The sequence below is a fragment of the Aegilops tauschii genome, chromosome 5 (assembly GCF_002575655.3).
Source record: "Aegilops tauschii subsp. strangulata cultivar AL8/78 chromosome 5, Aet v6.0, whole genome shotgun sequence".
NCBI lineage: Eukaryota > Viridiplantae > Streptophyta > Magnoliopsida > Poales > Poaceae > Aegilops > Aegilops tauschii.
The window spans coordinates 62,626,317-62,640,195 of NC_053039.3; the positions used below are offsets into that span (position 1 = coordinate 62,626,317).

At 46.3% G+C, this 13,879-nt stretch overlaps 1 protein-coding gene across 1 annotated transcript; it reads left to right on the forward strand.

Moving 5' to 3' along the window:
• The first annotated feature begins 6,095 nt into the window (after nt 1-6,095).
• LOC109741510 (FBD-associated F-box protein At4g10400) lies at nt 6,096-9,018 on the forward strand. Its single transcript, XM_020300603.4, has 4 exons — nt 6,096-7,196; nt 7,279-7,422; nt 7,514-7,909; nt 8,639-9,018. The coding sequence occupies exons 1-4, from the start codon at nt 6,234-6,236 to the stop codon at nt 8,642-8,644; spliced, it is 1,509 nt and encodes a 502-aa protein (XP_020156192.3). The 5' UTR covers nt 6,096-6,233; the 3' UTR covers nt 8,645-9,018.
• Nucleotides 9,019-13,879: the final 4,861 nt, after the last annotated feature.

Here is a 13,879-nt window from a genome sequence, read left to right on the forward strand (position 1 = left end):
ATGGGAATCTTGAGGTGCGACTTGTAGCTCACTGAAGACATACTTAAACTCCAAGGTGGTTAGACCAAAATGAGCAGAGTCAAGGAGTTCCTTGCTCTGATACAAATTTAGGAACGAAGTATGTTTACCAGAGGGGGTGAATGGGAGTTTTATAATTTCTTCGGAAATATCAAAACTCTCGGAACCCAGCAGCGGAGCGAATGTAAACAATGTACAGCAAGCGAATATAAACTAACGAATGGAAACTAAAAGCATGCATCAAGACAAATCACATGATTGAAACAATTCGATTGTAAAGAGGAGAAGCAGAGGTAACCAATGATGCTCGATGGCGACAAGGAATTTGGTAGACCAGTTCGCCTTGCTGCAAAAGGACTGCGTCTGGTTGGAGGGGTTGTGATTTAACACAAAAGATAAACTCTCTTCACCCTGTTCTCCTCGACAATTGGTTCATCAACCAATGTCGATCACTCATGGTGGATACTTGAGGCGATCTCCAAATCTTTATAGACTTTGTCTTCGAGAACCACAATTACTCTTTGTCTCTGAAGAAATTGACACCTAACCGCCTAGAGAGTTTGCAGCTCTCAAGAGTAATAGGCGGAGCATACTGGACTTAGATTCGAGTGATATTGAACCACTATCTATTTTTTGGCTCTGGGGTTTTCTCTCGGTGGATTTTAAACTCAAATCACTCAGGAGAGGGGGTTGCTCAACAATCTTCTCACAATCAAACGGAGCAGCCACGGGACAACGCTGGTGCGGGGTGGCTATTTATAGTTGCAGCCTTCCCTAGTGGGAAATGACCATTTTGGACACACGGTCTAACCAATGGCCAACTGACACGTTCACAACGGTCAGATTTGAAGAGCAACGATAACATTACTTGAGGACCAAGTAATGATAACTCCTCGGTCAAAGACAAATCTCTCGCAGCGAAGAAGATCATAGTCTCTTGTTGGCAAGTATTTGCTCGGAACACAAAGAGATTTCTCTCACAACTTTCATAGGATTTGGGTTTAGCGTCAGAGAATCAAAGCTTCGAACGCTACACCCCTCTTGCTACTACGGTGGTCCTATGACTCAATAAAGAGGAGAGAAACAATATGAAATAAATGCTACGTCTTCACTTCGCCTTCAATCTTCTTGGTCGCAGTCACTTCCTTCGGACGAGCACCGAACCAATTGCTTCGGGTCAGCAATTTTTGAGGGGTCACTCTTGTTATCATAATCTTCAGTGATAACCTTCACTTCCATGTAGGGGATTATCTTCGGCGTTTGAATCAAACTCCTCCTAACTCCAGGGACCTGTTACTCTGTGTGCACTAGCAAACACATAAGTCCCTTACATTTATGTCAACAAACTCCAAAAGATAAGGAAGCAAATTATTGCACCAACACACTGGATAGATGTGCAAACTTCAAAGAGTTTTTTGAAGATCATAACAAGTGAGCCGGCATTGAGATTTTGATCTTGTCAAAATGATAAAAGTACTCTGTGTATATATATATATATATATAACTCACTCGGAGCTATATAGTATTTCTGATCTCATATGTATATGACACATTATGGAATGGAAATAATATAAAGTTTCTGAGCACAAACAAAATGGTTTTGAAACATGTTTTTGTCAAATTGTAAGGCAAAATATTGGGCATCAAAGAATCTATAAAGATTGATCAAAATGTCTGACTGAGCTAAAATAAGTTTCTATATTTTGACAAAGGTTTAAAAGGTTTAACTAGAGAACATGTTTTCTCTCAGTGTCATATAACTCGATGCTTATTAATTGATAAGCATGGGTAGATGAATGAATTCATCTTGATAGTTGTGATATATAAAAGGGCCAAAGAGTTTTACTAAGTGTTAGTAACAGATATCAAGGATCTCAAAAGAAAATATATTATTTTGAGAATATGAAGTTAAAGTTCATTATTGAGAATATATGAATATCAACTTCATAATTGATATAATTGGGCTATGATAATTACTTAGAATTATTTTATGAACAATATTGTTGATTCTATAATGATGGAGATGTGTTTTGAAAACATTAGATGTTTCAATATTGTCTGAATCAAGAAATGACTTGATATAATCAGATGTTACAAAAGTTGTAAGAAACCCATAAACATTATACTGTGAATATGGATAATCAAGAAGAGTCTTGATATAAATGGGTAGATCCAAAGTATGATGTGAATATAATCAAGAAGAGTCTTGATATAGTTGGTGTGCTTCTAAGTGCAATGAGCCCAGTAATAATTTATTTTGAATAAAATGTTATAGCTCAAAGCAAGATGGATTGAGATCCTTAAAATCAGATAAGACTAACACAAATATTACAGTGTTTTGGATATGTCAAAACTAATGACAAAGGCTCTACCACAAGCAAAGCATGAGCAACAACAAATAAACCATAGGTGTTTGAAGACTATGCGGCTAGATTATTGACTCTAGTGCAAGTGGGAGACTATTGTAAATATGCCCTAGAGGCAATACTATTGTATTATTATATTTTCGTTATTCATAATTAAGAGGTTTTTGTTCATGCTATAACTGCTATGATCATGGAATATCCGATTCAATGGAAAACTCACATGCACATGTGAAATGATAAATGGTTAACAATAGGTTCCCGGCCTCGCCTCTAAGACTGGCTCAAGTGTTGTTAGTGATCACGTTTTCCGGATCTTAGGATATCGTTAAGTGTAATGATAGTCCATAAACAACATTGAGGGTATGACGTTAGAATTACGATCATATTGAATCACCCAATACTTGTGTGTTATACTTTGTGATTATATCGTCTGAAATCATTTGTTATAACACAAAGTGTTAGCATGTGTTTTAGTTCCTCATACCATGAGAGTGTCTCAGTCACTTCCTACCGGACGGTGGGCTTTGGGGTTGCTCAGACGTCATCTGTAACAAGGTGATCATAACGACAACTTTCAAGTTCACCGGAAAGTTTGACAAGTGACTGGATAACTCGAGAGTGGGATTTGCTCCTCCGACGATGGAGAGATATTCTTAGGGCCCTCTCGGTGTGACGGCATCCATCATCATTTGGCCAGACATAGGTGACCACGTCACGGGGATGTCGGAACACGTTAACGAGAAAGAAGAACAAAATCAGTAACGGGAGCAACAATATAGTGAGCATGGTGATGACTCAGGAAGATACCGATGCACATCGGGTTTTGTAAAGTATCACGAAGCAAAGGAAACATCACATGATAACCAAAGGTCCACTCGAATATCATCTGTAACAAGGTGATCATAACGACAACTTTCGAGGCCGAATCCTACTAGGGGTGGGAGTCCAACTCCCCCCCCCCCCCCCGGGCCGACGCACCAAGGGGGACTCCTTCCCCCTTGGTGGTTGCCCCCCTCCTCTCCGCTAAACCTATATGTACTAGAGGATTTCCACCCTATGACAACACAAGTTTTGGAGCCTCCTCTAGTTGATCTAGTTCTAATGCTAGTTGGTCCTAGTTGACTAATTAGAGCTATCCCTAGCCACCTCTAATCCTCATAATTAGAAGCCCCGTGTGGTTCTAGTCTTCTCCCTCTAATTCTCCGATGACGATTAGCTCTGGAAGGTGAAGCGCTGCCGGATCGTGAAGACCGTATGCTTCCAACCAAGTAGAGAGGCCGTGCTTTCGGTCTTCTGTTCTAGGGATCATTCGAGGGCGGTTCGCGGGATCGTCATCAACATTCGAGGGACTCAAAGTACGATCTACACCGACTCGTCTACTTTCGCTGCACTCTCGGAGTCGGTAACGATCATTTATTCAAACCCTGTATGCATCTTCATATTGTTCCTGGGTGATCGTAGGGTGATTTTTTTTGTTTTCTACTACGTTTCCCAACATTAATAGCCATGTAAGTTTTGTTTGCTTCACATTGGTCATCATCTTTCTTGCTTGCTTTACTTCATGCATTACGTTGATGTTTGATTTTTGCTTGCAAGACGGGGTTGGACGCCATTTTGTACCATCAAAACAAGAAGAACCATTCACTTTGTCCCATTGTTCGATGATGTTCAATAGGAAACCAAGTGGTCAATGCTCATTTAATATTTCAACACCCCCATCAAGAAGAAGAGTAACAAGAACAACGATGGCACAAGCTCTCAAAAATCTATTGGATTGGATGACGACAGTGACCAAGGTGGAGGACAGACATGCAACCAAGCCAAATAGGAGTAGGCCCTTGAGGGGGAAGAAGCGGGAAAAGATAGAACCACGCATGACGACATGACGAGCAAGATGTATTCTTGTATGTGCAAAGGGAGAGGATGGCTTTCGACCGGGGGAGGGTGCGAGTTAGGATGATGATTGAGAGGCAGATGGTAGACATGAAGAAAATGAACAAATAGCAGAAAATGGAGCTTGAGAAGGAGAAGGCATTTGAGACAATTGAGCTTGATAAAGAGAGTGTGAGGCTAGCGAGGATCATGTTGACCCACACCAGTCTCATGCATGACCATTGCAAGAAGTGTTCATCAACCAAGAGAAGGATATCAACGTGCGCAATAAAGATGATTTGTTGTGGAATATTTGTCATGGATTATTTCCGCTTTGTGCTGATTTTTTGTGTGCTATATTGGTCGAATGATCCACGTGCATGCTTTTTTTTTATCGATTTAAGGTTTCGAATATGGGATTGCAATTGCTCGGATGGACAAATGGGGTCGACCCACTTCTGTTTGCGGACACGTCCGAACGTGTGCGTGGACATATGGGTTAAATTAGGCAAGTGTGGTGAGATGCTCTTAGTTTATCTTGGGCAGTTGCATTATGTTAACTATATACCCCCTCCGTCTTTGAAAGAATGTATTTTTAACTTTATTGGAGGATTAAATTATCTTAAAATTCGACCATTAGGTGATTGGGTGAGTAGTCTATTTAGAGTGGTCAAGTTATCATTTTATTAAATTACTTCACATTAAATTCTTTTTTAAGGAACTTCACATTAAGTAGTAGTCTATTTAGAGTTAACCACATCCCATTTAACAATACACTTGGATCAACTTCTCATGGGCCCATGTGCAATCAGATCCCGACATTTGGCCCACCCGGAAACAGCCCCCCACCACCCCGACCGAACCCTACAAAACGACCGTCCGCGGCCGTCCCTCGCCACTCACCCACTCTCACTCACTCAAGCTACCAGCAAACCCTAGCTTAGCCGCGCCCGTGCTCACCTAATCACCTCCCGCCGGCGTCGACCCGGCGACGGCGGCCGACATGCGGCGCCAGGGCCTCGATCCGCACGAGCTGGACCGGAGCGCGGAGCAGCTCATGTCGCTCATCCACGAGAACCTCCCAGACCCACCCGTCTCCACCACCGCTCGCTTCACCGCCCTCCGCGCCCGCTCCTCCGACGGCGTGGACCGCATCAGCGGCCTCTCCGACGCGCTCCTCCGCAACATCGTCTCCCGCCTCCCCGTCAAGGACACCGCCCGCACCGCCGAAACAAAGTTCGTTGAAACATACACATGTGAGATCTAGTTTCGAAGAGCACATCGTAAAGATTCCAACGGTGAAAACAGATCGTAATTCCGGCACGCGGATTGAAAGTTATGCCTTTTTAAATTTTTGAAACCACAAATTTTTTTGAGGGATTTTGAAATCACAAATTAAATGCACAAGAGAACAAAAAGCATGCACCCTACGGAGATGGTTGTGTTGGCATTTAAATACATCATGGGAAAAGGGATTAGGTGAGAAAGTTTTCTTAATTAGAAAAGGGGGCAAAAAATTTCCTAAATTAGCCGGCCGCTCGCTAACCATTCCAAGCGGATGTGCACTGGCTATACGCGTCCAACTATTAAGAAAGATCTGTGTGCCTATATATTAAGGTAGAAGGAACACAAAAATATGTGTGCCTATATGTTAAGGTAGAAGCAAACTTATCTATGATTAAGTTCCCATTTAATAATAGTCCAGTAACACTCCATTCTAGGGATCAACTTCTCATGGGCCCGTGTGCAATCAGATCCCGACATTTGGCCCGCCCGGAAACAGCCCCCCACCACCCCGACCGAACCCTACGAAACGACCGTCCGCCGCCGTCCCTCGCCACTCACCCACTCTCACTCACTCACTCCAGCTACCAGCAAACCCTAGCTTAGCTGCACCCGCGCTCACCTAATCACCTCCCGCCGGCGCCGGCGAAGGCCAGCCGGTTCTCCAGTGTCGATCCGGCGACGGCGGCCGACATGCGGCGCCATGGCCTCGATCCGCACGAGCTGGACCGGAGCACGGAGCAGCTCATGTCGCTCATCCACGAGAACCTCCCGGACCCGCCCGTCTCCACCACCGCTCGCTTCACCGCCCTCCGCGGCCGCCCCTCCGACGGCGTGGACCGCATCAGCGGCCTCTCCGACGCGCTCCTCCGCGACATCGTCTCCCGCCTCCCCGTCAAGGACGCCGCCCGCACCGCCGTGCTCGCCGCGCGCTGGCGCGGGGTCTGGCGCTCTACGCCGCTCGTTCTGATCGACACCCAGCTGATCTCCAACGGCCGCACGCCCGCGCGCGCCAGCACGCCGGACGTCACCGCGGCCGTCTCCCGCATACTCGCCACGCACCCAGGGCCCTTCCGCTGCGTCCACCTTACCTGCAGCCGCATGGGCGCGTACCAGGGCCAGCTCAAGCGCTGGATCCGTCTCCTTGCGGCCAGAGGCGTCCAGGATCTCGTCCTCGTCAACCGCCCGTGGCTACGCGAGGTGCCCCTCCCCAAGACGCTCTTCACCGTCTCCACCCTCACCCGCCTCTACATCGGCGTCTGGAAGTTCCCGGATGCGGCCGGCCTCCAAGGCGCCTGCTTCCCCCACCTCCGGGAGCTCGGCATCTGCAGCATCGCCGTCGAGGACGGGGACATCGACGCCTTCGTCGCCAGGAGCCCCGCGCTGGAGATCCTCAACATCCAAGGGAGGATGAAGGGGGTGCGTCTCCGCCTCGTCAGCCACAGCCTCCGGTGCGTGCAGATCTGCTCTTTCGTCATGGAGAGCATCGACGTGGTGAACGCCCCGTGTCTCGACCGCCTCATCCTGTCGGAGTGTCTCGACCCCGCCGGCGGATCGCGCACCAGAGTCAGGATTGGCAACGTCCCCAAGCTGAGAATATTCGGGTACCTGGATCCAGGAAAATACGTGCTAGAGATCCGAGACACTGTCATCACGGTACTACTACACATCCAGCCTGGGAACGATCTTTCAACTCTGTTCAATTTGCAAATTTCAGGCTGAATTTGGACCATTTCAGGCTGGGATTAAGATAAGTCCAAGCATGATGATCACAACCGTGAAGGTCCTTAGTTTGAGGGTGCGGTTTGGAGTCTACGATGATGTCAAGATGGTGCCCGCCTTCCTCAGATTCTTCCCCAATGTTGAGGCGCTGCATATGACGGTACCAGCATTGCATTTCTCTTCTCATATTGTTGCTGCTGCTGCATGATCTATTATTTGCTGAAATGTTCACTAAACCAAATGATTTGCAGTCTGAAAAATGTGATCACCTCGCTGGCAATTTTGACCTCCAGTTCTGGGAAGAGGTCGGTCCCATCGTAAGTGTGGTTTTGCGCCTCAAGGTGATCACGTTTCGTGAGTACCATGGGAGGCAAGATGAGATTGCCTTCCTCCAGTACATCTTCCAGAATGCAAGGGTGCTCAAAGATGTAATGATTCAGATTATCAATCCAAGATTCACTTCACTGTCAGCAGATGAGATGACCCGCACCATAAACAATATGCCTGATGAGAAATGGGTCAGGAAATTTCAAATTCCTGTCTTTCGGAGTATTGGTCCTGAAGGATTGAGTCCTTGGACTTTTCAGCGAGGAGCAGACCTTTCCGACGGCGACCCTATTGCACCGGTTAAATTCATCACAATGCGGGTTAGTGTTGTTTTGCAGTATCTACATTTCTACGTACGACGCACTGTTTTATATTGTCAGTATGTGTTATCTGAAGATTGGGCATTCCCCTAGGCTGTGCTAACATGATTAGTTTGAATATATTGGTGAAGTAATTTAGTAGTGCTATTGTACAATATGTCCATCTAGCATATATATATAATTATTCTGTAGTGCTTTATTTTGCAGATATTCCAGTATGAAATGTGAATCTTTGTATGCAACTATGCCAGCTAGGTTGATCAATTTATGCATGAATTTATTTAGCTTTCAACCGCATGACCACTAGACATCCTAAACCAATTGTTCCTTAAACACCAGGTCTCAACTTTCAGGAATTTAGAGGTTGCATGTTTCTCAGTTTTGATTTTGCACAAAGCTATGATGCATGGATGCATGTTGTTTCCACTAGCTAAATTACTAACCTTGGTTTATTAGCCATGAACAGGCCATCATATTTACCGTTATGCAATACGCCCCACTTCCTGGCGAAATTCACTCATTGCCAGGACCTTAATTTTGCATTTCGATATACAGCCTCAAATTTTATGTTCTACTCCCTCTGTCCCAAAATATAAGAACGTTTTTAACATTATACTAGTGTCAAAAATGTTCTTATATTATGGGACGGAGGGAGTACTATGTTGCTAGACCACTTGTCTGCTTCACTCCTAATCAGTCTTTCTTTTGTTATGCCTTCGTTCGTATCAGGTGTAGGCCCGGCCTCTCACCAGCAGAAATCACAAGCTGGCAAGCATCGCAACTGAGATGTTTGACACGTGAAGTCATGGAGTATGCACTAGCCTGATTGCTTTCCATGGTTCTTGTTGTGATCGAATTCTGCAATGGTGTCAAGTTGCCTCTCTTTTTTGTAACGAGCAGTGTGCTCTATTGCCAGAGATCATTCTCCGAATTAAGGAACCGTGTGTAACTGAACTGGTGGAGTAGCTAACGTTAGCCGTTAGGCAGAATTACGGCAGTACCTTAGACTAAGAGACAAGTTTCTTTTGATCATGATAAACTAGTACCTGTGTAACTTGCAGCCTTGCAATTGTGATATCCTACTACTGGTTCAGTATGACCAGAGCTTATTCTCTAGTAGCTCAAAATTGAAAAGGACGTGATGAATTTGGAATCATTGGGCTATGAAACAAGTGTAGTTTCACTGTAATGAATTGCTTGTACCTTGCAATGAAAATGCTTAAGGAGACTTCCTAGAAAACTAACATGGATAGGCTGAACCGTTTCTGTTGGGACTTGGCAGTTAAGAAAAGAGCCCTCTAGCCACTTGCAAATCTAAAATAAACAGTTAAGACTTCATTGTTAAGAAAAGAGCCGTACGTACAAAGTAATTGCATGTAAAATTTCTCCTCTGGTGAGAATACCGTCGTTTCTTAACATATTTTAACATTGTTACTTTAAATTCGGAGCGGATATTTGGTGATTCCTCCCTTGCTGTTGAAGATGAATCTACCATTCTAAATTTCCTAATCAAGTATGCATTTTATAGTGTGTCATAGCCGGGCCATAACCCAACAATATTTTTCAACCTCCCGCAAAACAAAACAAAAAAACTCCCGCCTTGACTTTGTCGTGGCGACTGTTGGTCTCGTCTTGAGGTTAGTGTGGTTTGTATAACAAGTAGGCGGTGCGCGCTTGGTGTCTCCTTCGGTGGTGATGGCAGTAGCCTTTGTAAAATGTTGGGGCGTTTAGACATGAGGTGTGTGGGCAAAATGTTGGGGCGTTTAGACATGAGGTGTGTGGCTGACGACAGGTGGCAGCGCAGTCGCTGGATGAAGACGGCCACACTAGGTTAGGAAGGCATGGGGAAGATCCACAGACGACATGCCATCAAGTTCCGCTCTCGCCGCGTGTAGTGGACCTTTTCATCGGTTCGAAAAGCAATGAAGCCTGCGTTGGTGCTTCCTTGGATATGGGAGTGGAAGTCGTTCCCTTGTCTTTCCACCGGCGGAGATCGTAGGTGGACTATGGCATGGCCATTTACGTGTATATATGTGGTTCACAACTTTATTAAGGTAGAAATGAGGAAATCCGTGGGCCTATGAAACATGTTTGATTCCCAGCGGTGAACTACGTGTACGCGGCAACAAAAATATTTAACGATAAATCTTAGAAACTACTCGGAGGTAATATTATGAGATCAACTCCAACAGCTTCCGTATTCCTAAATAAAATACTGTTTACAGAAAGTTGAGGCAAAATAGCCCTCCAACAGCTCCTCTAAACTCGATTTTTTGTATGGGGTCTCGTATAATTGCTCCCAACTCCCCTCACATTTTACGAGATGATAGCCCTTCTCATATAATTTGATGGGCTGAAAACCGCTCGAAACTTCACTACAGCAGCCCCGCGCCACCGCCACACCAAGTCGTCGTCGCGCCTCCTCTAACCTGCCTCACCGCTCCGCACGCCGCGCCGGCGCCACACCTCCCCGCCTTGCCTCACTGCTTAGGCCGCTGTCGTCACGATTCCCAGCATCGTGTCACTGACTTGTGGGCCCCGGCGCCGTTTAATGGAAAATAGGAAAACATAATTTAGGGGGAAGAAATTTTACGGCAACTGAAAAAAAGTAGGTGTTAGACAACTTCCCCTAAATTATACGGTAATTCAGTAAAACAACGTTTACATGAATTTTCTTACAGAAGTTATTGGAGCTGCTCTAAGTTTGGCTGACTAGATAATCTTAGTTAGGGTTTGACAGTTTTCCCCCCCTTATGGTGAGACTTGCAAGTTTTTTCCACCATGTTCCTCTGATGCTCCTCGTTTGGGTTGATTACGGGGCACTCTCGCAGCGCCTCTTGGCTTTGGTTAGGGCATCTCGTACTGTTAGGCCTCGTGGGTGTTAGGGTTTCCCTTTGGTATGACTTTGTCCGGTCTGAGGGTCTCAGCGGCCGATCTCTGAAGTTCTGCCGCTGGTTTTTGGTCTAAGGATTGTGAAGGCTGGGAACTCTGGGAGATGAACCTAATCAGCTGTAATTGTCGAGGAGCGGGAATTCTTGTACAATTCACAGTCTGTGTGCTTTTGTCCGTGCACATGGTCCCGTTTTGAGTTTCCCATGCAAAACAAGGCAGCCAGATGGCAAGATGAACAATATCTAAATAGGCTTGGTCTTAGGGGTTATGATGGAATCAATAAATAAGAAAACAATGGAAGTTTGGCTCTATATTGGCATGAATCATTGAAGGTAGATGTTCAATTTGAGAATGCGAGATGCATCGATGTACATGTTCAGTGCACTACAGGGGAGACGTGTGGCACCTGACATGTGTTTACGGCGAGCCATGAATGGAGAATAGACACCAGATGTGGACTTTGCTTCGAGATTTAAAAGTGCAATCCAATCTATCATGGCTGATCGTCGGTGATATCAACGAGGTATTGTGGACTTTGAGCACTTCTGCGCAACTCCTAGATTTTCAACCAGATGGAGGTGTTTAGCGATGTGTTTGAACTGTGTGAACTCTCTAATCTGGGTTTTACTGGTCTACCTTATACATTTGACTTGATAGGGGCGACCACTAGCTCATGGAGAGACATCTTTTTCAATGCTTTGGTTAAACATCTTACATCTCCATGTAACGATTGTTGCCCCTTGCTGATCGTAAGGGAGGTGGATGTCGATATTAGACCCAAGGACCATTGCCACCGGTATGAAATCATGTGGAGACTTGCCTCCCCGAGCTATTGTATAATCTCTGGGAAGAGGCAGGGCCGGAGCAACCTTTTGGTGATATCAATGTTGCACTAGGAAAAGTTTTGAGCTCTTTGCATGCTTGGAGTGAAAAAAAGTTTGGCAAGGTCACTAGGAAGATTAAAAAAATCTAGAACTAGACTAGAAGAGCTCATGAATATGAATGCTCGTCGTGCAGTGTTCCGTAGAGACAAAGATATGATTAATGAACTGCCATTGATAACTCTGCCGCAAACTTCATGGATGAACGACAATCGGTCCAAGAGTCCCATACCAGTATTCCCACTATGGTGTCGGCTTAGAGTTGGATCCAGTCAGAACAAGGATGGATAAAGTCCAAATCTGACATTGCAACGTCCAAGTTTGGGGTGAAGGGTGGTGGTGGTGTCATCCTTCAAGACCACAATTGAGTTTTTCGAGGTGGGGCATGCCATTCCTCCCCTCTCTAGCTCTAACCTTGAGCTCATGGAGATCTTGGCTCGTCGGCGTGTGGTGCAACTAGCGGTTGAGTTGGAGGTACTAAAGCTGGTGATTGAGCTCGACTACAAAAGAGTGGTGTGTGTTCGCACACGAACACGTCACCGTGTACCTGAGGGAGTCCTGGATTATGGGGTCCCCAGGCGTCCGGGCTAGGGGACATGGGCCGGACTGATGGGCCGTGAAGATACAAGATAGAAGGCCTTCCCCCGTGTCCGGGTGGGACTCTCCTTTGCGTGGATGGCAAGCTCGGCATCCGGATGTATAGTTTGCTTTCTCTGTAAACCGACTCTGTACAACCCTAGGCCCCTCCGGTGTCTATATAAACCGGAGGGTTTAGTCCGTAGAGGCTATCAGAATTTACATAGGCTAGACATCTAGGGTTTAGCCATTACGATCTCGAGGTAGATCAACTCTTGTAACACCTATTGTGACGCCCCCGATTTGACCGTACACTAATCATGCACGCAAATGTGTACGATCAAGATCAGGGACTCACGGGAAGATATCACAACACAACTCTAAAACATAAATAAGTCATACAAGCATCATAATACAAGCCAGGGGCCTCGAGGGCTCGAATACAAGTGCTCGATCATAGACGAGTCAGTGGAAGCAACAATATCTGAGTACAGACATAAGTTAAACAAGTTTGCCTTAAGAAGGCTAGCACAAACTGGGATACAGATCGAACGAGGCGCAGGCCTCCTGCCTGGGATCCTCCTATCTACTCCTGGTCGTCGTCAGCGGGCTGCACGTAGTAGTAGGCACCTCCAGCGTCGTAGGAGTCGTTGTCGACGGTGGCGTCTGGCTCCTGGACTCCAGCCTCTGGTTGCGACAATCAGGTAGAACGGAAAGGGGGAAAAGAGGAAGGAAAGCAACCGTGAGTACTCATCCAAAGTACTCGCAAGCAAGGAGCTACACTACGTATGCATGGGTATATGTGTAAAGGGCCATATCAGTGGACTGAACTGCAGAATGCCAGAATGAGGGGGATAGCTAGTCCTGTCGAAGACTACGCTTCTGGCAGCCTCCATCTTGCAGCATGTAGAAGAGAGTAGATTGAAGTCCTCCAAGTAGCATCGCATAGCATAATCCTACCCGGCGATCCCCTCCTCGTCGCCCTGTTAGAGAGCAATCACCGGGTTGTATCTGGCACTTGGAAGGGTGTATTTTATTAAGTATCCGGTTCTAGTTGTCATAAGGTTAAGGTACAACTCCGGGTCGTCCTTTTACCGAGGGACACGGCTATTCGAATAGATAAACTTCCCTGCAGGGGTGCACCACATAACCCAACACGCTCGATCCCATTTGGCCGGACACACTTTTCTGGGTCATGCCCGGCCTCGGAAGATCAACACGTCGCAGCCCCACCTAGGCTCAACAGAGAGGTCAGCACGCCGGTCTAAACCCTATGCGCGCAGGGGTCTGGGCCCATCGCCCATTGCACACCTGCACGTTGCGTACGCGGCCGGAAGCAGACCTAGCCCCCTTAATACAAGCGCGAGCTTACGGTCCAATGCGGCGCGCGCCACTCAGTCGCTGAAGTCAAAAAGAGCTTCGGCTGATACCACGACGTCGAGTGCCCATAACTGTTCCCGCGTAGCTGGTTAGTGCGTATAGACCAAATGGCCAGACTCAGATCAAATACCTAGATCTCGTTAAGCGTGTTAAGTATCCGCGAACGCCGACCAGGGCCAGGCCCACCTCTCTCCTAGGTGGTCTCAACCTGCCCTGTCGCTCCGCCATAAAGTAACAGTCG